Consider the following 27,354-nt stretch of genomic DNA (forward strand, 5'->3'; position numbering starts at 1 on the left):
CTCTAGGGGATCTTCTGACCCAGGAATTGAACCCAGGTCTCCAGCATTGCAGGCAGATGCTTTAACCTCTGAGCCACCAGGGAAGTCCCCATTTCTTAGCCAGTGGTAAGCAAATCTAGTCACAGTTTCTGTGGCTGGATAGCGTTGTTCTTCTCTGTCATCTGCAGCTGAGCAGGTAGCCTGACATGGGTCCCTGCTGGGCCTCCCAGCTTCTGGGCTGCATTTGCCTCCTGCAGGGTTAGGATTATGGTTCAAGTTTCCTGGGACTTGCATGGCAACAGAGTGGTGCCAGGATATAGATGGATCCTGACCATCTGGAGGGCTGTTTAAGCTGCCAGGGCCTGGGAAGCTGAGCCACTGGGGGCAGCTGAGACAGTATGAGCCACTGGAATCCTCACTATTGCACCCACTGAGCTTCAGCTCAGTTACTCTCATTCTCATCCTGTGTTCCAAAAGACTCACTCACTTCCTAGCATCAGTCTTGGAAAGCTGGCAAATGAAGGGAGTGTTCCTTTTTTTCCTGCCCTTGGGGAATAGCTATTGCTCTGTAAACAAAGCTCTGAATCCACTCTGTTATTCAGCCTTTCTGAAAAAACTCCCCGAAAACCCATGGTGGGGTCCTTGTCCCGCTTCAGGTCTAAAATTTAAGGGAGAAATGAGCTTCCACCTTAGAAAAGAATCTGCAATGAGGCTGCCACAAAATTGGAGATATACTTATATATCTCATAAAGTATGTCTATTGCACCCACATTTTTGTTTTGGAAAATAGTTTTTCATAAAAAATGTTGTTTACTTAAACATGTAGTGGATTCATAACAGAATACCACAAACTCTTAAAGTAGCACCCATTTAATATCTCTCAGTTCTGTAGGTGAGAAGTTTGACACATTTGGGTGAGTTTTCTGATCTGGGTCTCACAAAGCTGATATAAGTGTTTCAGCTGATAGCATTTTATCTGGAGCTTGGGGTCCTTCTCTAAGCTCATTCTTATTGTTGGAAGAAATCAGTTTCTTGTGGTTACAGGTCTTGCTACATGTTAACTGGAGACGACCTCCAACTCCTGGAGGCCACATCCACGTACTTCTCCCAGGGCCCCCTCCATCACAGCAGTGTAGAACCTCTCACGCTTTAATCTCTCTGTTCCTCTTTTTCCATCTGGAGAAAACTGTTTTTGAGAAACTCTTGTGAATATATTGCTGCTGCTAAGTCGCTTCAGTCGTGTCCGACTCTATGTGACCCCATAGACGGCAGCCCACCAGGCTGCACCATCCCTGGGATTCTCCAGGCAAGAAAACTGGAGTGGGTTGCCATTTTCTTCTCCAATGCATGAAAGTAAAAGTGAAAGTGAAGTTGCTCAGTTGTGTCCAACTCTTAGCGACCCCATGGACTGCAGCGCACCAGGCTTCTCCGTCCATGGGATTTTCCAGGCAAGAGTACTGGAGTGAGCTGCCATTGCCTTCTCCATGTGAATATATTAGGCCTTCTCAATTATCTTCCTTCCTTAAAACTACATAATCTAATCAAGAAGTGTAATCCATCATGTTCACAGCTCTGGAAATTAGAGTGAGAAGAGAAATCGTGGGAGCCAATTAAGAGATAGATAGCTATGTATATATATGATTTATATGTGTGTTTTAGGTTATGTTAAATATTCAACTTTTTTCTACACAGAACTACAAAATATATAGACTGTCCTTCCGGTCTTCCCTCTGCCACTCTTCTCCCAGTTGCACAGATGTGCTCAGCACAGATGTACTTGGTACCTGACAGTGACTGAGGAATCCAGCTGCTCTCAACACGATGCAATGAATGTCCCAGTAAAGTCAATGTGTTGAACATAAAGGTTCTGATGGGACCACAGCTTCCTCCTGTGCAACGGAATATACAGATGCATGACTCTCTGGATTTGAACCCTGTATCTGAAGTTGTCCAATGCTCTCTGGGGAGGAGTCCTTGGTAGGGGTGCTTGGTGGAGAAAAGGGCACTGGCTGGGGAATATTGGTTATGCCTATGGCCTTGGTCAAGTAATAATAACAGTAATAGCTTTATTGAGTATTGTTTGGACCAGATTCTGTGCTCAAAGCTTTATAAAGGCCTTTATTTTAGAAAGGAGGCCTCAGCAGCCATGCCAAACATGCAGGTGGTGTTTGCATGACATAAGGAATGATGAACTGCTAGGTGTGAAGGATAGGCCTGGAACCTGTGAGAGTCTGTTTTTCCAGGAAGCCTTGGGATGCAAGCAGCAGTTGCCATATGTTGCTCTAATGGCATATAGCATGAGGTCAGCAGTGGGCAACTTTTGGCCATGGGGCTCCAGAGACTCTTAGAGACCTGCAGGAAGTTTGATAGTCTCTACAGTGAAGGAGAGTCTGGGGACACTAATAGGAGTGCCTGTCGTATTGTGATTTGGACAGACTCTAGAGCCATTTCTTGTAAGGGGCACATACAGAGTGGGCTGCTTTGTGAGTAAGAGCAGAAATGGGCTTCAGTAAAATTTGTAAACATGTTATACATTGCTTTCAGAACCAAAAATGCCTAAAAGACGTTGGGCTTTTTTTAATGTCATGAGTGCTGAAAGGGTCAATTGTTTCTTGATTGTGTCAGGGGTGGATCAACCCTTGGCTTCCTAAATAATTTTGAGAAACTTAAACAAAGTGGAAGGATCTTACACTGTGTGTGGAGCAATGGTCCAACTCTTTGTGAGTTCCTTTGTGAGGATCTGTAGGTCCTGAATGAGTGTGTCAAATGAGTTAGTATTCTCCCTTCTGGGCATATATCTAAAAGCTTTGGAATCAAGATCTTGAAGAGATATCTGAACTCCCATAATTGTTGTAGCATTATTCTCAATAACCAAAATATGGAGACAAGTCAAATATCCATCAATAGGTAAATAAATAAAGGAAATGTGAATACTTATTTTTAAGGCTGGAGTATTATTAAGCCTTAAAAAAGGATGAAATCCTACTACTTGGAATAACATGGATGCACCTGTAAGGCATTATGCTCAATGAAATAAGCCAGGCACAGAATGACATATACTGCATGTTCTGGGCTTCCCTGGTGGCTTCAGACGGTAAAGAATCCACCTGCAATGCAGGAGACTCAGTTCTGTTTCTGGGTTGGAAAGATCCCCTGGAGAAGGGAATGGCTACCCACTCCAATATTCTTGCCTGAAGAATTCCATGGACAAATGAGCCTAGTGGGCTATAGTCCGCAAAGAGTCAGACACAACTGAGCAAGTAACACTTTTTTACTTTCACATAGAGTTGCACAAGATGAATATGTTCCAGTGACCTGTTGTAAAATGGAGTGCCTATAATTAACAATAAAGTAACTTTTGTTAAGAGGGTAAATATCTCATGTTAAACATTATTATGCACATACATACATATATGCACACCCTAAAAGGACACAAGAAACTTGCAGAAGTGATGAAAATGTTTATTGCCTGGGCTGTGGTGAAGATACCAAAAGTGTATACATGTGTTCAAACTCACCTATTTGTATTTATTGATTACATATAGTTTCTTATATCAATTATACCTCAGTAAAGCTAGAATGAGGAGTCAAACATCAAAAATGGAATCATACTCTTTATCATATGGAAGCTTGAACACCCCTGTCCCTTCTTAACCCAAAGAAGGCTCTGGCTGCTCCTCAATGTAGGCTCTGACAGAAAATTTCCAGCTAGAAGTCATGTATGTACCCTTCCTCAGTCATGTAAATGCAGCGTCAACAGGGTCCTTCAGGACCTAGATTAATCAGAAAGATGCTTTTCCCCTGCTTGAAAAAAGGCAAAAGTCAGTTGCTGAGAGGTGGGACAAAACCAGGGTCTACAGTGGCAGATGCACGAGTGGGCCTGCTTAGCCTCCTGGCTGCGCCACACTCTGGGGAGTGGCCTTGTGTGGATGGTGGTTTCTCAGGCATCTGGGAATGGCTATAGCAATGATTTCTTAGGGAGTTGCAAGTGAGTGTGTCCATGGGATTGGTTTTTCTCCCCACTGTCGTGAAGCGCTCTGGAGCAGCTACCCAGGAACCTCTGCTTCCACCCCTATGCCTCATCCTTGGCATTTAGGGACAGTCTTGCCATCCTCCCCTCCCCCACAGGCTGTGAGGAAATCATTAGCACCTTCAGACCACCTTCGCCGCTTCACCTTCCTACTCCTGTCCTTGACAGTGAGAGCTAGACTTCTAACCCAGGTGACTCTGTGATCACTGACTGGGGTTGCTGTGGCACTGCCTACCACAGCCAGAACCTCCTCTGCTTCAGGCCTGCTGCTTTCCCACATCTGCCATGTTGGGACAAGGGCTGGGAGCAGTGCGGGCAGGAAGAGCTTTCACTTGGAGGGCCCTGGTCCGATTTGTAAGAGGAGGAGGGTGCACAAGTGTCTTGAGAAGGGCAGCCGCTTCTCATGACTCAGAGTCACTCATGGCTGCAACAGAACTTGAACCTCTTTCTGCACACGGGAAGGAGTCCCTCAGCAGACAGAATGCTTCACCTGGAATGTCAACGCATGGAACTGGGACAGGCTGACTTGGATTTCTTTTCCTCAAGACATTGGAGATCCTAATATACTCAGAATCCTGTGGATACATAAGAGAGGGAATTGAAGCTCAGAGGGGGTTAGTGTGGACTTCTGTCCCCTCCTGTTACTGATATGTGAGCACTGCGTCCTGAGACCAGTTGATCCGGTTGTGTCATGACTAGTTTGGAAGGGCCCTTCCCATGCAGCAAATCTCATGCATCTCTTCTCAGTCTACCCCTCAAGGACCTATGTCAGGCTGTTCACCTCATATTGAGGGCATGCTCTGTGGGGAGTATGATGAAAGCGCAGATAAAACTGCCTCCTGGGCTAGACAAACAGCAGGAAGATGTGGGATGTGGACAAGAACAGACATTAAGGAAAAGCCTTAAATTCGGAATGAGGCTGACCTGGATAGTCCAGGTAGAAAAGGGCGCTATGTTGACCCCACTGATGTAGGTCTTGAAGGTGACCCCTTTGGGCCATATCAAGAGGAGCTGAAGGGACTAAAATGCTTCAACCTGAAGAAGCAGGCCACAAAACACCTTCCTCATGAAGTCTTTGCTGATTGCACCAGCCAGAAGTGACCTCTCCCTCTTCTGAACTTCTTTGTATATTTTTTCTTACATAAAAGTTTCAGGCATTTTAGCTTTATAATGACATAGCTCCATATTAGATCTCTACCCATCAGTGTGAATGTGATTCTCTAGGGTATGGTTCCCCAGGGATTTTTGAGCCTTAGGTCTAGAGACCTTTAAGATCTAAATTTTTAAGCCCATCTGTACTGACGGCTCCCTTTGTATGTCTCAAAGTCATCACACACTCAATCAGTTCAAAATTGAGCATCTAAGCCTGATCTTCCTTGAGTGTCTCCTACCCTAGCAAATGATGCATCCTTACTATCACCCTTGACATCTTTTTCTACCTCAACTCCATAGCCAACTGATCAGTGAGTCTTCTCAATTTTACTTTCTAAATATCTGTTAAATACATTAATTTTACTTATGTCCTTTATCTGTTTTTTTCCACAATATTTCCACTTCTTCTCTCTCCCTTATGTCTGTTAATTCTTCAAAATGTTTATTTTGTACTATAGGCTTGATTCCTTTCTTAATCTCTTTGAACAGGTGAAGTGAAGTCACTCAGTCGTGTCCGACTCTTTGTGATCCCAAGGACTGTAGCCCACCAGGCTTCTCCATCCATGGAATTTTCTAGGCAAGAGTACCAGAGTGGGTTGCCATTTCCTCCTCCAGGGAATCTAGTTCACACATATACCCTGATGAGGAAATCTCCCCATAAAACAGTTTAGTATTTTCCCCAGCTTGAGTCTTTGTAAGTTTTGCCTATTTTTTAAAAAATTTAATTTAATTTAATTTTTTAAACTTTACAATATTGTATTGGTTTTGCCATACATCAACATGAATCTGCCACAGGTATACACATGTTCCCCATCCTGAACCCTCCTCCCTCCCCGTACCATCCCTCTGGGTCGTCCCAGTGCACCAGCCCCAAGCATCCAGTGTCGTGCATCAAACCTGGACTGGCGACGTTGTCTCTGGTTGTAAGAATTTACATCCATCCCCATGCATAATGCAGGCCTGGATTCCAAATTTTCACATTACTCTCATAGAACAGGGCAAGTTTCAGCCCACATACTGGTCTCCCAGAACAAAAGACAGACACTCTCTTACACTAATTCTCCCAACCTCTCATGTAACTTTTCACAGCATCCCTACAAGTTCAAGGCCACACTAATATTTCATCCCCATTTACAGATGTATAACTTTGGCCTCTAAGGTATATTTCTGAGTCTGATAACCCCTTGGGACACAAGAATTTCTAATTCCACTCAGCTCTTCAACACTGAATTCCCTCTTGTCTCTGAATTTAAGTAACATAATTTAAACATTTTAATTACATTTAATCAAGTCTGGGGCTTCCCTTGTGGTTCAGCTGGTAAAGAATCCGTTTGCAATGTGGGAGACCTGGGTTCGACCCCTGGGTTGGGAAAATCCCTTGGAGAAGGGAAAGGCTATCCACTCCAGTATTCTGGCCTAGAGAATTCCATGGACTATATAGTCCATAGGGTCGCAAACTGTTGGACACGACTGAGCTACTTTCACTTTTCAATCAAGTTTGGCTGTGTGGTTAGAGTTTAAGGAGAAGCTCCTGAGTTAATGTATCTTATTCTCTGGAGAATTCCAAAGTTTAATCATTGTTCCTCACACCCTCCAACAGAGGGCTGAGACAGTCATTGCTTCAGGCAGAGGCCAGAACCCCACTGAGGATGCAAATCTGTGTTCATCCTTTGACTTCCAAAATAGGCAAGAGCCATATTTTATTGATAGAACAAAAGAGACTTGTGTGCTCCAAAATCAGACAGTAGACTAAGAAAAGAGAGTTCATTTGGCAAGTCACAAACTTAAAAGATGCCAGGTAAGACTTCAGAGTGGTTTTATACATATATCTGGAAGTAAGTAAACGTTAAAAATGCATTAAGGATGAACCTGTAATTAAAAATTAAAAGGAATGTGGTATGTCATTCCCTAGGGGCTCAACAGAAAAGGTCTCTGTGGCAGGGGTGAGGAGCAAGTCAGGTGATAGGAATTCCAGATAAGATGAGCAGGAATGCAAATCAGAAGCAGCATGGGTCCACTTCTTTGATAGGATAGTACTTCCTCCTAGGGAGTCATGTTTAGTAAATTGAGCCTCGTGTGTTTGGGCAATAAAGGGCTTCTCTAGAAGCACTACAACGTCCCTTTAGCTTGTGTTCCATGTTGGGGAGGTTCAGATGCTCTCAAGGTTTCTTATAAGGGAGATGAGGTGCTGAGAGGGGCCATAGGCCAGAAAGTGCCTGAGTTCAGAATAAGAAAGGTCAGAGTACAGGGACCTCACTCCAGAGGAGACTGTGGCAGGAACTAAGGTCATCACCAGTGTTACCCACACTGGCCCCAGACAAGCAGGAGTAGCCACATCCACAGAAAATGCAGCAGTAGAATGAGACCCAGACCAGGGCAAAGTTCCCTGGCAAAAGCCCACAAGGATCAGAGAGAACAGCCAAATAAACTGAGCTCTCTCCCCAACTCCGCAGGCACAGGGAAGCAGTGAGGAACAGTAAGGAGGGTGGTGGTTGACTCTTCCTATTGTGGCGATCAAGCTCTTGGGTTCTCTGGGTGTGAGAGCATTTAGGATGCTGGTTGTTCCTCCCACAGGGCATTTTCATAAGTCCCTTGGATGCCTCTCCTCTACCATGCTGGGGATCTCACCTACCCTGTCATAGGTGACACTCTCAGGACAGCCACCTATATCATTCTCTTTGGTTCTTGTGTTGGCTGGTCTGTTTCCATAGGCTCTCTTTGTTGGAAACCTATTGCCTCTCCAGATGCCCTTCTTGTTACAGTTCTTTTAAGACCCTACTTCTAGTCAATTAAAAGCATGTTCATTTAGCTCATCAATGTGTTTGCAGTTTGTTTTCAATTAGAAACCAACACCTAAATACTGCAGGCTGTTTCTACAGCATCTCATCCCTTCATTTTCTCAGGTATCAATCAGACACCTGTCCAGTGCATCCCCAAACTGCAGGGAACACACATCCAGCTCTTAGAATGGTCTCACTGAAGCCTCTTCACCATGTTGAGGTGAGAGGCAGGTACCCCTCAGATTAAAAGGGGACTTATGCAGCACAGCTCTCTCCAAAGCCATTCTCTTCCCCTTTATCTCCAAACCCTAACCTTATGTCTTCAGTTTGGGTGAGAGAGGGTTAAGAATCTCAAATGAGTTTTCAGAAACTTCTTTAAAAATTCTACAGATGAAAAAAGTATACGCCTAAGAAGTTTCATCACACTGTCCAAGTGCTAGAGAGATTGTGAAGGTTCTTTTATTTGTTAATATAAATGTATTTTCCCCATTGGTTGGATGGTATCACTGATTCAATGGACATGAACTTGGGCAAACTCCAGGAGATGGTGGGGGACAGGGAAGCCTGGCATGCTGCAGTTAGTCCATGGGGTCGTGATGAGTCAGACATGACTTGGTGACTGAACAACAACAACAAATTTCCCCATATGTTATTTTATTAATTTTTTTTAATATTTATGTATTTGGCTATGCCAGGTCCTGGTTGCAGCATGCGGGCTCTTTAGTTGTGGCATGTGGGATCTAGTTCCCTGAGCAGGGTCAAACCTGGACCCTTTACATTGGGAGTGCAGAGTCTAAGCAACTAGAGCACCAGGAAAGTCCCATAAAGTTTCTGAAAATGCATGTGGAGGGCAAACAGATGTGATTTCAGCTGTGTGTGGTGACAGTTGGGGGGGTACCACAGATGAAAAAGAGCTGACAGACTGGCTGTCCGCACTTCTCTAAACTGAGATTTGGTACTGCTTTCTCATTATATAATTTTGAAAACTATTTCACGTCTCTAAGGCCTCAGTTTCTTTAGCTGTGAAAAGCCCTGTCTTCCCAGTTGACTGCTCAGAATGGCATGATATTGGGTGAATAACAGTCTCTCCAAATACAATAATAAGCTTTTGTTCCCTCTCGCCCCTTTCCCAGATCCTGGCTGAGTAACAGTCCATCACACCAGGCTGGTGCAATGGTCACCCTGCACCACAGGGCCACAAAGGACCTGAAGATGACTTGGATAATCAAGGGCCCCCCGGGGAGCTGGAGCAGAAGAACCTGGGACCAAGCTCTGAGTCTGCCCCTGAGCCAGCCCAACTCCAGTCTCACCTGTGTGGTCAATGACCATGTGGACCAGAAAACTGCCACCATAGACCTTGGGGAGCTCTGTTTGGGATCAAAAGCATGCCAAGCAAAATGAGTGTGCCCACACTTAGATTAATTTTATCAATTCATATTTTTCTAGAAATTATCCATTTAATGAAGATTTAAAATTAAATAGACATTAATTAAAAACTACATTCTCTTAAGAGTTTCTCTAGTTATTATTGTTGCTTTGCTGTTTTAAATGTGAGATCTTGCTGAAAGGGTAAGTGATAAATTAGGTGACGCTTCTAGCCTTGAGAGCCACGGGATTCCACTAACCAGTTTGTAGCTTTTCTTTCTGGGCAAAAAGCAAAAGCAATTTGGTGGCTCAGCTAGTGACAAATGGTGTATTGAGGGAGTATCTTCACCCTCCACATCCTCAACTACAATTTGGAAATGAGAGAAATAGGATGGGTATTTTAGAGGGATTATATTTTACTTTTAGAGATTAAATAAAACACTATATATCTGGATCACAGGACAGATATAGCAATTCCCATTGATATCAAGGAAAGTCTTATTCTTACATATGCCCATAACCAAAAAATGTCAATCAGAAGGATGGTTAATAAGAAATGGGGCATAAAGAGAGATGGATGACAGAAGCAAACAAAATGTTCCATCAGGCTGGCAGGAGAATTCCATGTCCTGGGTGCTTAGGTCCTACCATGAAGATGAAGAGCTCAGATGAGAAGGCCTTTGGAATCCACACCAGCAGCATCTGCTCACCTGCCCCAACTCAGTGCTCCCCAAGTAGTCCAGTGGTACCTCGGCTTCCAGTGTGGCCTATCTTTGGGAAGAGGATGACTTGGTCAGGCTAACAGGAATACCCATCTGAGTTAGCAAGTATACTTCCCACTGTAAATTAATAAATAAACTTTCTTGTTTTGTTTAACCAGTGTCATTTCACATCTATTATCAAGAGTTTGCACCCACAAGACAAAAGGGTGAAATGGAGATTCTGGGTTTTGGCTCAGGACCTACATGTCAGACTCTGAACCTTGGTGAACACATTGAAGTACAGCTGATCTTTGAATCGTATGGGTTTGAACTGCTAGGTCCATAGGTACACGGTGATTTTCTTCAATAAATGTGTACAACAGTACACATGATCTGTGGTTGCTTGAACCAGTGTATGTGGAACTGTGAATACAGAGGGGTGACTATAAAGTTCTATGGTGAATTTTTGACTGTTCGGGGAGTGGGAGCCCCCTATGTTGCTCAAGAGTCAACTGTAATGACAAACTGTAGGGTTTTGTCATTCATTCATTCCTTAGCTCAATCTATTAGAAACAAAAGACACATTTGAGAAACAACTTGGAAAACACATTCACAGACTTTCTTTGCCATGCACATTCCCATTTGAATTTCATGAATACTTCATGTAGGCCCAAGGTTTCAGTTCTCAAGCCTGATCAAACATCTAATGAGTATTTCAAAATATAAGTGCACTGGGATGACCCAGAGGGATGGGATGGGGAGGGAGGTGGGAGAGTGTTGGGGAGGGAGGAAGGAGGGGAGGTTCAGGATGGGGGAAAAAATAAAAAAATAAAATATAAGTGGTGCCCAGTTTCAGGATACAGTCCAAGCATCTGTTCATTAAAGTTCTCTAGTTGATTTAATGAACATCCTGGATTGTGAGCAATACATGGGGAGTGTCCATTTGGATAAAAAAAATCAGACCAAAATTTTTGCTTTGCCTGAACTATATAGACTGATATAGACCTGTTAGGGGTTATTTCAGTAAAGATCCTGAAGCCATAAATCAATAAAATAGAAGTGGAAATAAGCATAAGTTCGTTAGCTGGTTTAGATGATAAAGTTCTTATTGGCATATATGTGGCTTTATCTATCTGAAGCGTTTCTTATCATGTCACTTCACTGTTCAAAAATTTTAATAGATAATTTTTTTAGTTAGTGTTGTAAAGAAACTAATGATATAGAAAAGGAGACAGACCACAGAAGTTAGCTACTGTTAAATTCTTGACATACTAACTGTTGGAACACTTCATCCCCACATAAACATATTTTTATATATTTATAATGTAGGCTAATACCATGCATTTTCCATAACTAATTGACTATTTCATGGGAAACTTTCCATTCAAATATATAAGGATATAATTAACTCTTCTTAGTACACAAATAGTATTCCATCATATGGCGAAAATATAGTTTATTTCACCAGTATTTAGTGGTCAAGAGCTTCAGAATCCAACTCCAAGATTCCAATTCCAGCTCTGCCATCTATTAGTTATGTGACATGAGTAAATTCATTGATTTACCAGTGTAGCCATTTCCTGGGAATAATAATGGTATTTGCATTACAGGATGGCAGTTTATATTTTGAGGCCTCAATACGTACTATCTACAGCCCAGAATAACTAACTGTACCCTGTTACACTAGCTATGGAGAAAAATAGCACATGGAGAAGGGAGGAGGTCACCAGAAAGAGTTCGCAGTTTTATATAGGGAGGTCATTGTAGGTCTTACTGAGAAGTTTGCATCTATAAAAAGACTTGAAGGAGGTCAGGGAATGAGGCATCGGTACCTAGAAGGAGAGAATTCTAGAGAAGAAGGAGCATGCATGGAGTATTGAAGGACTGGCAGGAAGCCCAGTGTCCTTTAGTGGATTAAGGAAGGAGGGGTGTGTGGGAGAGGAGGCCAGCTGATACAAAATCTTCCAGATAAAGTGGAAGTTTTGAGCAACAAAGAATGTGATGCAACTTAGGTTTTGAAAAGATTCATCTGGATATTATGAAAATAGACATTAAAGGATTAAGGATAAAAGTGGGAGACTCTGAGGCCACTATAATAATCCAAGTGAGAAATGATGACGAAATTGGACCAGGGAGGTGATAAGAGGCATTTTGTTATAAACATATTTTTTCATATAGATATACAAAAATAAGTATTCAACTATATATAGAATGTTGAGCTATCAGTATTTTCTAATAGAGAGTGAAAAAGAAATGAAAATGAAGAAAAAAGAAGGAAGTCAAGGATGACACCCAAGTTTTATGGCCAGAACAAAGGGAAGGACTGAGGTGACATTTGGAGGGATAGGAAACTGTAGGAAGCATGTTTGGGGAGTCTGAGTTTAAACATGTCAAGATGGAGATGCCTGTTATACACGCAAGCGGAAATGTCAAGTAAACAGTTGGATATTCACAGTGTGGAGTTCAGGGGACAGATCACACCTCTAAGTCCCTTTTACCAGATAAGGTCCTATAGTCACAAGATTACTGCATGGCCAGAGCATCAAACAGAAATGAGTGTAGACAGTGAAGTGAGGTGGTCTGGGTATGAACCTTGGTTATTCCAAAATTTAGAGGTTGGAAAGATACTGATAAAGAAAACTACAGAGCAACCACCCAGTAGGTAGAAAATAGCAAAGTGAAAACAATATTTCCAGGAAATATATATCCACTGTGGCTGAGAACTTATGAGAAATGAGGATTGAGAATTGACCACTAAATTTAACAATGTGGAGTTCCCTGGTGACTGGAAAAAAAGCAGACTCAGTGGAGACATAGGGTGATTGCATAACAAGAAAGAACTAATACAATTATGTAAAATTTAAAAATAAAATAAAATTTAAAAAAAAAGAAAGAATTCAAGAGAGAAAGAAATTTCTTCAAATAAGGTCAATATGCTCATGAAAACATGTTCAGCATGAATCATTTGAGAAATGTAATTCAGAACCACAATGAGATACCACTTCATCAGCACTGGGATGGATACAATCTAAAAATAACAAGAGTTGGTCATAAAGCAGAGAAATTCTCACACACTGCTAGTGGAACTGCAAAAATGGTGGTGGAAGATGGGGATGAAAGAAGTGGAGAATGGAGTACAGGAAGATTTATGAAGGATAGCACAGTGGAAGTTGGTAACTGATTGGGTGTCCAGAATGACAGAGAAAGGAATCAAAATGAGTGAAATTATTATCACCTATATAACTGATCGTGCCTATAAGTGATCATGCCTATATAACTTACACTCATGAGAACTTTTGTAGAATACTTAGTATCTCTGGATTTTAATTTTTCATTTGTACATTGGAGATTTCAGCATCACACAGTTCTTGAATGAAATTATGAATAATAATGGAAAGGGAAGCTGACTTGAGAACAGAGATGCTGAAATCCACAACACACCTTGTATAAGAGGAAGGAACTCCCATAAGACCCAAGAAGAAGCAACTCTGCTTCAAATGTCTCCTCTGAACCAGAGCACAGGGCCTGTCATTGCATGTCTCCCAACCACATCTCCCACTCCATTGTCCTCTTAAGGAACAATTCCCCTTTACCCACCAACTGCTCCATTCATCATCAGGATGAACTTGTTCAAGTTGAGGCACTTGAGTCAGAACCAGGAACCTTGGAAGAGGAACAAATGGAAGATACTCTTTTCTGAATACTCCAGGATTCCAAGAACTTCATTGACCATGTGGCAAAGGAAAGATATGAATGCTGGAGTTACCTAGCTTTGAATTTAACAATTTGCTCTGCTATCAACTATTTTGGGATATTAGTTGCTTGTCCTACAAAATAGGAATAGTAATTGCAACCCCATGGACTGTAGCCTACCAGGCTCCTCCATCCATGGGATTTTCCAGGCAAGAATACGGGAGTGGGTTGCCATTTCCTTCTCCAGAGGATCTTCCTGACACAGAGATTGAACCCAGATCTCCCACATTGTAGGCAGACACTTTACCATCTGAGCCACTAGGGAAGTCCAGGAATAAATAGTAATATCTACTCTAAAAGAGTCATGTCAATGTATGGCAAAACCAATACAATATTGTAAAGTAATTAGCCTCCAAAAAATAATAAATAAATAAAAATTTAAAAATAAGAGAGTTCTTATTAAGAAGAAATAATATTTATAAAATTCATGGGACAAAAGCTGGTTCAATATAGGCTTGGAATGTTGAGTTCCCTTCTTTTTTCTTTTTTGTCTTATGCTTTGGGAATCGAGGTGGGTGGGAGGGGGTCAATGGATGGTCACATCTCACACTGCTTCTGGACTGATGGCACTGATACCAGCCATGACCAGTCACCTAGGATTCCAGTGAGAGAAGTCATCTTTTTCCCTCTCAGCCTGCTGTTCAGCCTGACAATAAACAGGCTAGAAACGGCCTTATTAAGGAAACTCTGCTTCTTCCTCATCCAGCAGGATCCTAGCATTGCTTCTTATTCCTCAAGATTTTAGTTCAGAACTTTTCTTTCTGAGGTCAGAAATGAAGAAGCTGAGATTGCTAAGCTGGGTGGGAAACCAAGAGATTCAAGAATACAGGCCAGCAGACAAAAGGATCATAGTACCAGAGTGAGTTCATCTCCAACTCAAGAGCTGAAACAGAAGGCAGGAGACAGAGGCTTTGAGGAGAGGAAGACCCCCAGGAAGACTAGAAGATCCCACACAATACAGTGAAGGTGACATCAGATCCTCAAGCAATCCTGATTAGGCAGGATTGTTGGGGTTCATCACGTCCATCTTTGTTTCCTTGTGGACTTACTACCAGAAACACCTTCGGTAGATGCTGTGCTCTGAGATCAATCTGCTGAGTTCCTGTGGTAGTTGAGAGGAAGAATAGCTCAGACAATTCACAAAGAGAGATGCTTGTCTCTTTGGCACTGGCCTCCTAAAGCCATGACACCCTCCTGAGGGAGCTCTAGGTGATGCAGGCAGGGAAAACTGATGACCAACCCAAGTCAAACTATGGCAGCCAAATTGGGTATGTCAGTTGTGTCCAAAAAAGTTAGATGTGGGAGAGACCATTTCCAAATCTTTGGGTACATGTAGACCATGTGACCTGGAAGGGGGTCTAGGATTGGGTGGAATGCTAGGATTCCAACAGGCAGGGACAGGAGTAAGGGGCAGGGAGGGAGCCATTATTTCAGGCAGAAGTATGTGAGTGACCAAACAGGAAGCTGACTAGGATCTGAGGCCAGCAGGTTGTGGGGGATGAGGGTCAGCAGAAGAGGCAGGAGAGGGCTGGTTCACACCTTCCCACAAGCTTCACTTCTCACAGCAGCTTCATTAGAGAGTGTGTGTGTGTGTCGGGGGGTAGGGTAGCACACTGCACTTCCATTCTAATGACCGCCACCCTAGACAGAAATGCCCTGAAGTTGCTTTTCTAAGGACTCAAATCCCAACCTGGGTGCTTGAAGGGCCAAAAACAGTACAAATTCTACCCACTCCACAGGAGGTGGATTTGAGGTCCATGGGCTGAAGCTGAGGTTAGTTAGTACTAGTGATCAGGACAAGGGCTGGACCACTGTACAATGTGCACTGGCTATCCCCCCAGCACACATACCAACAAATAGATATACACACACAAACACACTGCCCGACATACAACTTTTGCCCTACATAAGGGGCAAAGGAAACCTCAGGCCAGTCTTTTATAAGCTCCCACCTACCCATGCTGCCTCCACAGACGCCCAACTCAGCACCCAGCACCAAAGCCTAACCTTGTCCTCTGTAGTCTGGTCAACAGTCTCCACGCCTGGGCTTGAGTGCTCAGAAAGATACATATCAACCACACAGCAGAGGCTGTGGGGATTATCATGTGCAGGAAGGTCCTCTTTGGGAAGTTTCAGGAGAAGAGGGGCTAGGCGCTGGGTCAGTGATGGAAGAAGAGCTCTCGTCCTGCAGGGTGAGGATCTTGAGTGAGAAGACAGCTGGGGAAGTCGACACAGGTTGTGAGAAGGCCACATGCGCACAGGGACTTAAGGGCGGGAGGGTCACGGGGCAGCTGGAGCTGGACCAGAGCTGGGAGACGCAGGTGTCTTCAGGAATCAAGCGCCGAGTGGAGGTGTCCTAGTAGTTCCAATTCTTCTGCTTTCTCCAATTAAAGTATCTTCATGGCCTCCCTTTCTGGCTTGCAGACCTCACTGTAGACAGTACTAGACTCCTTTTCTTCTAAATGTTGTTTATCAACACCCTAGGAATTGAAGTCAGAGAGTTTCTAAAAAAGATGAGAGAGGTCCTAGAGTGACCCAGAAGGAAGCTGTGCTGTTGACAAGAAATGTATTTGAATTCCCCCAAAGTGGCCAGCACTACACTGGCCCCAAGTTTTAAATTTTCTTAGTAAATACCACTGACGACCTTGAAAGAGTCAGAGACAGATGGGCCAGGAACAGCAGATGACTGGGTTGACAGACCCAGGAGATAGACCCACTAGATCCCAGACTGGTCTCAGCTCCCATTCTCACCTTGTGTGCAGCAGACTCCTGCTGGCTCAGCTCTGCATAGTGGAGGCCACCATCATTGTCCCTCTGATCCTCCTGAACTTCTACACCTGTGTCATACACAGAGTGGAGCTTGAACCTCAGCCTTGAAAGCATATAATTTGCCCCATGGCAATGAACCCAAGGCCAAGCCCACACCCACCTTCCCCTTCTGCATTGATATTCCTTGAGCAGCAAAATGCAGGAGGAAGGCAACCAAGGGTTCGGGGCGGGGGGGGGGGTGGGCGGCGGTGGTGTGGGCGGGGACCTGGGGCAAGAAGCAGAAATGCAACCTGCCTCTTCCAGTCTTCATCTTCCTCTTCTTCACATAGCTCTTCCAAAGGAATAGTCCAGTTATGAAGATCAACAGGATAATCACGACAGTCCCTATGATGCCTGACAGGGTCTTAGCACCATTGTTTCCAGGTGAATCTGTTTTTCTCACACAGAAACAATAAAGAAAGTTAATGCAAACAGAACTTGAGACACCCATTGCTGAGGAAAGATGCAGAAGAGCAAGTGGAGAGGTCTGAAGCTAAAGAGGAAGGGGAAAGGCAGTATCATTAACTCAAGGTCCTGAGCTTCTGCTTGATGCCAGGGACACTGAGATAAACAATACAAGTCACCCTCGGAGAGATGGAGAAAATACCAAAGTCTTCCAGCTAGAGAGACAGCAGTGCAGTGTAAGTTAGCACCTTGTACACTGGCCTTCATGGAGGGCCTCCCGGAGGAAGTGATGCATAGACTTCACCTCTGAGGGAGGAATATGAGTTTACCAGACATTCAGGCTGGGCACAGCTTTCCAAAAAGGAGTGGAAATGGCTGTTTCCACTTCCATTTGTTTGTTCCACGACAAATCTCCAGCCCTAGGGGTTGCAGTCGCCCTAGACCAGCAGGAAGGAGAGGATAGAGCAAGGGCGAGCTGGGCAAGGAGGATCAGAGGGAGGAAGAGGCTCTTTCCGGAGGGTTTTATGGGTCATGCTGAGTGTTGAACTTTATCTGAGACTCTAGAATGGGACAAAGGGAAAGGTATCATGAGATTTTAAGTGATGCTGACATATCAGCTCCCACCAGCAGCTCATGGGGGATGGGTTAGAGGGGCTAGACTGCACACAGGATACCAGGTCATTTATTCACTCAGTGAAATACTGAGTGTGAATAGCACCAGAAACTTTGTTTGGTATAAGAATTCAAAGGAGAACAAGACATGTCCTTTGCCCTCAAGGTGTTCCAGGCTATGGAAAAGACAAATCCATCAATAGCATTGCTATTCAGTGTGGGGTGGCCATGGACTGTGCCTTAAAGCAGATGATGCCTGAGGCAGGATGGTTACAGCAGCTGCAGTGCTTGTGCCACATGAGATTGAGGCATCTTTTGTTCAAACTTGATTCCTAACAGAACTATAACCAAGTGCAGGACATTGGTTATATGCCTGTGACCTGAGGGAAATCCTTCAATAGGAATAAGCAAGGAACTCTTGATTTGGGAGATTTGATGTGGAAACAGCATTTCCAGAGGCTCAGAAGCTTGCAACTTCAGGACACATTCGGGGAAGCCAAGCAAACAGTTCAGTGTGAAGTGTGTTAGGTAAGGAACATGGGCAGAGGAGCTTTGCAGCCCTGAATCCTGAAGGGAGTCCCTGGGTCAGACTCCTACAGATGATATAGACCAATCACAAAATCCAGTTGTTTTTCAAAAGACTACAGTGGATGACACACTATGGATAATGGATGAGGTAGGAGAAGGGTTAGAAAGCTATTGCCGTGGACCAGACCTGACACTGCCCTGCAGCAGCTGGGAGGGAAGGAGTGCCCAGAGGGCAACAGGCAGGCAGGTGCAGGCAGCAGGGAGCATGGGTCAGGGGAGGGGTGAGCCCTCAGGGACATACATCTCTAGGGAATGCTTTTGCTGCTGCAGCCCCAGGTCTCTTGGCCTCCCCCACACCACACCTGCTCTACCTCCAGGGCCAGCTGGAACTGAGAGTTGCTCATCTGGAAGTGAACCCACTTGATTTGGATCAAAAACAAATTCCTTTTTTCTTGGGGAAAAAAAAGGGGGGAGGAGAGGCAGGCATGGACTTGAGAGACAGTTAATGCAGACATGAACTGACTATACCTCCCAGGCTCCTGAAAGGGGTGACCTGGTAGGAAGGTGGTGCTAATAGCATGGTGGGGAGAAAAAGCCCAAAGCCCCTAGTTCTCAGAGTGCCCTTCCCTTCTGACAGGTGCACTCACCAGAGACACAGACTTCTCCAAGGTCTAAGGTGGTAGTTTTCTGGTCCACCTGGTTGCTGACCATACAGGTCAAGTTGCCACTAGGCTGGCTCATGGGCAGGTACAGAGTCAGGTTCCAGGACTTGGAGGGTAGTTCTGATGTCACTGTCTGCTCCAGCTCCCTGGGAAGGCCCTTGATCTCCCAGGTCACCTTCAGGTCCTTTGTGTCCCCTGGGGCTGTGCACTCCAGAGTGGCATTGCACCAGCCTGGTGTGAAGGATGCTGACTTGACAAGGATCTTAGGAAGGGGTACAGTTTCTGGGAAAGGAGGGACAAAAGAAAGGAGCTCACATGACTGGAGAACATTCCAGTCTGTGCATTCTCATCCATTATCTCACTGAAACCCTGGCATTCTCCCTTTAATGATAGTGAATGCATTATATAGATAAACAGAATTTGCCCAGTACTTAATACATAGCAAATGACAATAAAGAGGGGAGCCACTGAATTAAGCCACATGTGATTTCACTAGATTGTGTGCATGTTGAGGAAGTGTTAAACATCTCCAACAAGAAAATAAAGCCTGATCCCACCTTCCCAAGACCAATTATTTCTAAGAAAATGGGGCTCCTTCTAGACGTGGAGGAAGTCTCAGACAGAAGGGCTAATCACAGATCAGGAACTTGGCCTCTTCTGCTCAGATAATGCCTGGCATTTTATAGCCTGTAGAGAAGAAGATACCTGGTCAGAGCTGGGAGCCCAGAGAAAGGTTCTGTGCTCCCAATAGTGGAGACATGTATGGGAGACGCAGTGGCAGTGTCAACTACAAATTGGCACTTGCTGTCTCCCTCTACAAGGGTCAAATCATGTGTTGCTGTAGCTGCTGACCTTCACACCCCCCTGAAGGAGTTCAGGGTGGAAAGAAGAGATGAGGCACTCTGTGCTGGTGTGGGAGAGCAGGGACTAGCAGGACAGGTCTTCAGATAGCTCGATATTTTCAGGAGCCTATTTTATGAGCCAAATTCTGGTATCTCATCATATCTAGAAAATCACTAAAATCCTTCTTGGTGGTGACTACTCCTGGTGACTAGAAAAAGCTTCTGGAGACTAGTATAAGACTTCTGAAAAAAAAATGTTCGTATTGCTTATATTCCTCCTTCACCAGGGTCACATATACACTGACATTTCCCTCTCACTGGAGCAGTTTCTCAGAGCTATCTGGAGTGCTGTCTCCTACGCTGCCATCCTCATTTTGCTCCAAATAAAAACTTAATTCAGAGCTCAAACGTTGTGCATTTTTTTAAGTCAATAGTAGCAACTAGGAGAATCCCAGGGACAGGGGAGTCTCATGGGTTGCCATCTCTGGGGTTGCAGAGTTGGACACAACTGAAGCGACTTAGCAGCAGCAGCAGCAACTAGGAATCATAAGTCTGAGTCTGGTTAGAACATGCCACTGAACTTGAGAAGTGACACACTGATAAGTGTGACACTGATAAGTGTGACACTGATAAGTGTCACATGGGGACCTAAAGCAGCAACAGTCACTCTCTCACAGCAGATATTTTCTTATGAAGGCAGGGACTTTCGGGAAAGAAAGTGTTGGCTAAGTGAGGCTCTCTGGAAGTGTTCCCGTGTAACCATTCTCCTACATCTACCCCAGGCTTCTAGAGCTGGATTGCTGCAGTCTTGCGAGTGAGGCTGGCCTTGGACTGGCACTGAGTTAAAGGGGAAGAGGCACTGACTACACATGAATTTCTGGATTATGGTAGGTGAATCAGTTCAGTTCAGTCGCTCAGTCGTGTCCGACTCTTTGCGACCCCATTAATCAAAGCACGCCAGGCCTCCCTGTCCATCACCAACTCCCGGAGTTCACTCAGATTCATGTCCATCAAGTTGGTGATGCCATCCAGCCATCTCATCCTCTGTCGTCCCCTTCTCCTCCTGCCCCCAATCCCTCCCAGCATCAGAGTCTTTTCCAAAGAGTCAACTCTTCACATGAGGTGGCCAAAGTATTGGAGTTTCAGCTTCAGCATCAGTCCTTCCAAATAACACCCAGGACTGATCTCCTTTAGAATGGACTGGTTGGATCTCCTTGCAGTCCAAGGGACTCTCAAGAGTCTTCTCCAACACCACAGTTCAAAAGCATCAATTCTTCGGTGCTCAGCTTTCTTCACAGTCCAACTCTCACATCCATACATGACCACTGTAAAAACCATAGCCTTGACTAGATGGACCTTTGTTGGCAAAGTAATATCTCTGCTGGTAGGTGAATAATGGGCCCCAATACTTCCATGTCCAATCCTCAGAACCTATGACTATGATAGGTTACAGGGCAAGGTGGAATTAAGGTAAAAGAATTAAGGTGCTAATCAGCTGGCTTCAAAATAAGGAAATTGTTCTGATTACCTGGTTGGGACCAATGCAATCACAGGGGTCCTTAGAAATGGAAGAAAGAAGAGTAAGGGGGTCAGAGGTGTTAGAATGTGAGAAGAATTGGTCCCACTATTGCCAGCTTTGAAGGTAGAGGAAGGTGGTCATAGCCAAGTGACGTAAGCAACCACTAGAAGTGGGAAATACAAGTAAATGAGTTTCCTTCTGGGACCTCTATAGAGGAACACAGTCCTGCCAACAACTCAACTTCGGCCCAGTAAGACCTATGTCTGACTTCTGACCTAGAGCCTAGTAAGATAAAAGATTTGTGCTGTGCTCAGCCTCCAAATGAAAGCAGCATTATAGCAGCAACAGATAAGCAATACACACATTAAATAAACCTAGACATATAAAGAACAATTCCTATGGCAATATCATTTCCCCAAATTTCCGTTCTCCTCTCCCAAAATTCTAAAGTGGTTTTATCCCTGGAGTGAATCTCAACTCCTCTCACCATTTGCAGTAAACCCACTTACCCTAATTCAAGGGAGAAAATAGTCTGAACGCTGGTGTCTGGAAGGGATCCTGAAAAATGGGGCCTACCTGACACTCCTCGCTCAAAAGAAGGAGGGAAGCCATGATGAGGAGGTGTCACTTACCATAGACAGTGAGGAGGAACACCTGGTTTAATTCGATTCCTCTAGTGAAGCTGGCTCGAGCCCGGTACTGCCCACTGTCCTCTGGGATCAGGTTATCAATCCTCAGGGACAGGATGTTGGGCACATGGACCCTGTGCTGGTACTTGTCCTGGAGGCTGACCCAGGTTGGGGTGTCTGCCCCACGGTGGACTTGCAGCATGACGCTGTAGTTTAACTCAGGGCCAAAGCCCCATGAGACCTCCTCTGGGTCAGCTCCTCGATTCTTGGTCACATGAAACAACACAGAACCTCCTCGGATCCCCTGCAGGGGAACAAGTCCAGAATCCTGAACTCCAGGACCAGGTGCTGCAGAACTCTTGATCCCAGTGCAGCAGACACCTAGGGCACAGGTAGGACACAGGAACCATAATTTTTTTTTCAGTAAGAATAAAGGAGAAAACTCCATAACCTATATTGTAAATGAAATTCATCCAATATACTCCCTTGATTCTTAGGAGGCAGCCTAGTAAAGTGAATTTAAGCAATTTTGGAATTAAATCCTGGTTCTAGGGAATTGTTACCTTGAGGAGGTAACTTAAATTTTCTAATTTGGAGTTTCCCCACCTACCTCATAAATTGAATGGGATCATGGGGCTTCCCTGATAGCTCAGTTGGTAAAGAATTTGCCTGCAATTCAGGAGACCTGGGTTCGATCCCTGGGCTGGGAAGATCCCCTGGAGAAGGGAAAGGCTCCTCATTCCAGTATTCTGGTCTGGAGAATTCCATAGACTATATAGTCCATGGGGTCACAAAGAGTCAGACACAACTGAGTGATTTCCACTTTCACCTTCATGTATCAAAAGCACCTAGCAGATTTTCTGTCAATACCAAATGCATAACTGTAGGATTAACTTCTTAATTGTTGTCCCCTTGTGTTCACATCCTTTTGTAATGCCCTCCCCTGGTGAGTGGGATACATCTAGTGATTGGCTTCCAAGGAATAGACTAGAGCAGACATGATGGATGTCACTCAGTGATACTAGGTTATACAAGACTGTGACTTTCCTCTTGCCTGCACACACATCCTGTCTTTCACACTCTCTCTCTTGCTCACTCTGAGGAATCCAGCTGCCATGTTGTCAGCTGCCTAAGGAGGGGCCCACATGACAAGAAACTGAGGGAGCCTCTGGCCAATATCTAGAGAGGAACTGGGACCCTCAGCCCAACAGCCACAGGAACTGCTTCCCAGCAGCAATCTCTTGAGAGATCTTGGAATCATAGCTTGCCCAGTAGACCATGGGCTGATGCAGCCCCAGCCCCAGCTAAGACTATAACTTCAGTCTGGGAGACCTTGAGTCAGAGGACCTAGCTGATCCAACCCTAAGCCCTGACCCACAGAAACTGTGAGACTGAGATTATATCCAGTGGTGTTTAAGGTACTACGTTTTGTGGCGATTCACTATACAGCAATAGATACCTAACACAAATATGAAGACTGCTATCCTTCCTGCTCTTTCTAGGCAGTGCAGTAGTCAGGAAACTACAGGCTGTGCTGTGTAACAAACAGTTACAATACCTCAGGGTCTTAAAATAAGGGGAGTCCATAGTCCCCACCACAGGTCCCATGAGAGAGTGAGGGAGAGGCCCTGTCATTCATGGAGGAAACTCCACCTCCTTGTAGCTGTACCCATGGAACTCACAGCATCTTCATAGGCTCCCAGCCCCACAGCAGGAGGGGAGAGAGGAGAATCATACAGGGTTTCACTGCAACTGTCCACAAGTAGTGTGCTCTCTGCTCGTGTTTTTTGACCAGCACTCGTGACAAGGCCCTGGCTACCTGCCAAGGACTAGAATATGAGGGGGAGAGCAAGTGGTCATTTAATGAGCTCTACTGTCCCTGCCACCAAGACAACACTTCCCAGTCAGTCCCTGCCAGGCCACAGTGGGCCTTCCTCAGACACTTTGCCGGAAAGCTGTGACCAGTGGGCACATTTGCTGCAGGGCCACCACCTCCTGAGCCCACCTTCCCTTTTCAGACATAGGCCCAAGGGACCTGATATCCTCTACCCTTTCTGGGGATGAAGTAGGACAGAACAGGCTGAGGGAAAGTCCCTCATCCTGAAAAGATGATCAATCTGCTTCTTCCATCATGTCAGGATGCACCTGCTGGTCTCAGTTCCTCTCTAGATGTTGGCCAGAGGCTCCCTCAGTTTCTTGTCAGCCTTCCACAGTCCCAATCCTCTTTCCAATTCAATAAATTCTCACCATTTCAGACGTGTCTCCCTCCGGCTATACTTATTCTCATTCCTGGCTCTCACTGGAAGCAGAGAATAACTCATGACAGTGTTCATATGCCTAAGGATTTCAGATATTTCTTTGTATTCATTTACTCAGTCATCTTCTCCAGGTCAGGCCTTAGGGGACATCTAACCAGGGCTCCCCCACCCCGGCACAGAGCAGGAGACTCCCCAGGGGGTGAACCCGTCCTGGGTCACACAGGGCAGAGCCACACCTGGCACTGGGGCTGCCCGCTCCCAGCCCAGGGCTTCTCCCCTGCAGGAGCTCCCACCAGCTCCCCACCTGTCCCTGACCTCCCCAGGAGCTCCCCTTCCAGCACCACTGTCTCATCATCAGGATCTGAGAAGCTCCTGAAGGCTCATCCTCCAACTTTCCTGTCCTGAGAAAGGGGAAGCAAGTACTTAGAGGGGTTTAGCAGGGCAGGGACTTCTGGCCAGCTGAGGGTTAACCAGCAGCCTGTCCAAACTCCATACATGCTGGAAAAACAGGAACCAGAGAGAGAGGAATTTCAGCCCTGAAAGGCAGGGAGAATCCACCCTGGGGGGATGGTGAGCTGAGCTATGAGGAAGGTAGAAGAAGACTTGGAAAGAGAAGGAAGGGAGTGAGAGATGTGATCTCCAAAAGATCTAATCCTGAAGAAGAAAATAAAGCCAGGGAGAGTGTGGTTACAAACAAGATAGAGTTTATTTAAATAATATAAAATTTAGTAGTTGTGAATCAGTTTACAATTTTGTCCATTTTCCCTCTCTTTCTTTTATGTAATCTTCCAACTGCAGAGCCTATGGAGAAAACTCTAAATAACATAACTTATTTTCAAGTTAAATAAAATTGAAGAGAAGAGAAGCTCTATATTTTACTGTTACCTTATAAAGTTACATTACTGAAAAGAAGGTAAGGTTTTACAAAGCTCATTCTTAATTCAAGACATCTGTTTATAAAGTCTATAATTCATTAAATTTCATATAGTTCCTGAAAGTTCATTTAGTGGCTGGAATACTGAAAAAAATAATTAAATTTTTTTAAACTTTAATTAGAAATAAAAGCTTAAGCAATAAAAGCTTTCCAACTTTCTCCAGAATTCATAATTCCTTGGGCATTAGTGTTTACTCATTAATTTTTAATTTTCTCACACATAATCAGATAGTCTCCAGGAAGTCACGTATATAATTTGGGTTTTGTCCAGTCTGTAGCTCACTTTTCACTTAACTCTGCATAGTTTTCTATGTCTCTTTCCCTTCTTTCCTCCTCTAGTTCACCCACTTAAGAGCCCACATTACTAGTCTACTCTTCCCTTAGTTTCATCATATTCTTACAACAGGTGGTATACAGAAACCCTTAAATTTCAGAGGCTGCTGTTCCTTTTACACAAGCAGAATTTCATTTCATTGTATTTAACATCCTGCATCTTGCCTAAGAAATCAAGACTACAGTTGCTTCCTCCATCTCAGACACAGGGTTCTAGTCAACCTCCTCCTCCACAGGGCAGCTGCACAGACTGTCAGTTTCCCTCTGAATTGTTCCCCAGCCCGTCCAAGGCAAGGAGCCAGCTTCTTAGTCTCTCCCTCTCTCTGCAGGCAGCTCCCAGTTCACCCAGCTTCACATTTCTGCTGCAGACAGACTTACCTTCCTAGAAATGTTTTCCTTAATGTAGGGAAGGCTTCCTGAGCTCAGATGTCTCAGACTCACCACAACAAGAAGATTATTTTGTTCTTTTCACCCCAGGTCTCTAAACCAAAGGCTCTGCATTTGCTAAATAATTGCAGAGCTGTTTTGTCTTTTTGCTCACCAAGGACATAGGACATGGAAAGGGCACCCTGCCTCCCTGCTCCACCCAAAGGCCCTCCCACCCAGGAGCCCAGATCACTCACTGAGGAGGAAGCTGGTGAATCCTAGGAGCCTGGAGGCCCCGCAGAGGTGGGGGTCTTCTGAGCAGGGCCCCATCACAGGCTGCCTGCCAACCTGTGAGGCTGCAGAGGAAGCATCTAGGAGGAGCAGAGAGGAGGGAGCGTCATTCAAAGGGCACTCGTGTTTTCTCCACCCTTAGGGCGGGGCTAACATGTTTAATTCATGGGGTTGCAAAGAGTCGGACACGACTGAGCGACTGAACTGAACTGAACTGAACATGTTCTAAATGCATAGCCCACCAGCCTGTACTAAACCATTCGGAGGTTTCCTATTAATTTCACCAGCACCTACATTAAGACCTCAGCAAACAATTGCAGAGTAAATGTATAAACAACTCCACTATATTGCAGATACCCCAACCCCGTGGTCACATCAGTCTGATAAATTCTGGAAAAAAATTTCCCAACATATCAGCCACTGTCCCATTCCACTATGTGGCCTCAAGCAAGTCACCTGAGTCCACTCTGTGCTTTCGGAAACTGCTCTGCTGCATCTTAGACAAGAGAATATCCAATACTGCTCTATTCCCTCCAACCCCATCTAGTTAGGGGGGAATGAATCCTTTGGTCAGAAACTTCTGTAAGGAGTCAAAATCCAGGCAACTCGCCTCTGGTCACTTTCGGGGTGATGAGGAAAGCAAGGCTCATATTTTTCCTCTACTCTTGGAAGTGCTGTGAGGACTGTGTGGGTCTGCTCCAGGGCTGAGGAGAGAGGAGGAGCCTAGAGAAACAGCAATGCAACTACAGGCCAGGGTCACTGGGAGACAGCCAGACAACAAATATTCCAACATTCCATGCTGGCAGAACACCAGGGACTTTTTCAAAATCCAGATAGCTAAGGTCAGTTCAACATGTCAGCCAGCTATCCTGTGTAGCTGGAAAGCTAAATCTTTATCAACACCCCCAACTTGTCTAGGTCTTATTACAAATTTCAAATTTATAGATTTATGAAAGACAGATATCATTACAATTATCCTCCTGGTTGACACATGTGGAAACAGGATCCAACGAATTTAGTGAATAAACCGAAGACTGGAAAGTCAACACATAGTATAGCGCGGCCTGGGACCAGGTCCCTGCACTTTCAGTCCACTGGCCTTTAGAAACCCAAGTCCTTCTCAGTGCAATGAATCTCATACACAAGATGGTTTCAGCCCTTGAGAAGTCACATGATGGGGGAGGGAGACCTAGCCTGGCCCAGGGCAGACCTCATCTTCCTTACATCATTCCAGGCAGGAAAACTAAGATGTATGGCTGCATCTCAGCAGCCTCTGAGATCAAGGCAGCCCTTGACCAATCACTGTTACCTCCGCCTGCACTCAGTGTGTCACAAACAGCCCAACCCAAACCGGCAAAGGCTGGTCTGAGAAACCGCAGTTGGTCAGTCTCCCAGGTCTGGCCCTTA

The 27,354-nt window shown here is 44.8% G+C and overlaps 1 protein-coding gene across 3 annotated transcripts; it reads right to left on the reverse strand.

The window, feature by feature from the left end:
- Positions 1–3,235: 3,235 nt before the first annotated feature.
- Positions 3,236–26,028, reverse strand: LOC129654584 (SLAM family member 8-like). Of its 3 annotated transcripts, none has more exons than XM_055583898.1 (7): positions 25,914–26,028; positions 21,769–22,146; positions 18,761–19,057; positions 16,824–16,958; positions 16,512–16,597; positions 15,768–16,240; positions 3,236–10,077 (listed from the first exon to the last, which is right to left on the reverse strand). In XM_055583898.1, the coding sequence occupies exons 1-6, from the start codon at positions 25,984–25,986 to the stop codon at positions 16,148–16,150; spliced, it is 1,062 nt and encodes a 353-aa protein (XP_055439873.1). In that variant the 5' UTR covers positions 25,987–26,028; the 3' UTR covers positions 3,236–10,077; positions 15,768–16,147. The 3 variants fall into 3 exon arrangements, with proteins under 3 accessions (XP_055439873.1, XP_055439875.1, XP_055439874.1); XM_055583900.1 differs by lacking the exon at positions 25,914–26,028 and adding an exon at positions 25,669–25,872; XM_055583899.1 differs by lacking the exon at positions 3,236–10,077 and having other exon boundaries at positions 16,171–16,264.
- Between the last annotated feature and the right edge of the window lie 1,326 nt (positions 26,029–27,354).

Source organism: Bubalus kerabau, chromosome 6 (assembly GCF_029407905.1).
Source record: "Bubalus kerabau isolate K-KA32 ecotype Philippines breed swamp buffalo chromosome 6, PCC_UOA_SB_1v2, whole genome shotgun sequence".
Taxonomy (NCBI): Eukaryota; Metazoa; Chordata; class Mammalia; order Artiodactyla; family Bovidae; genus Bubalus; species Bubalus kerabau.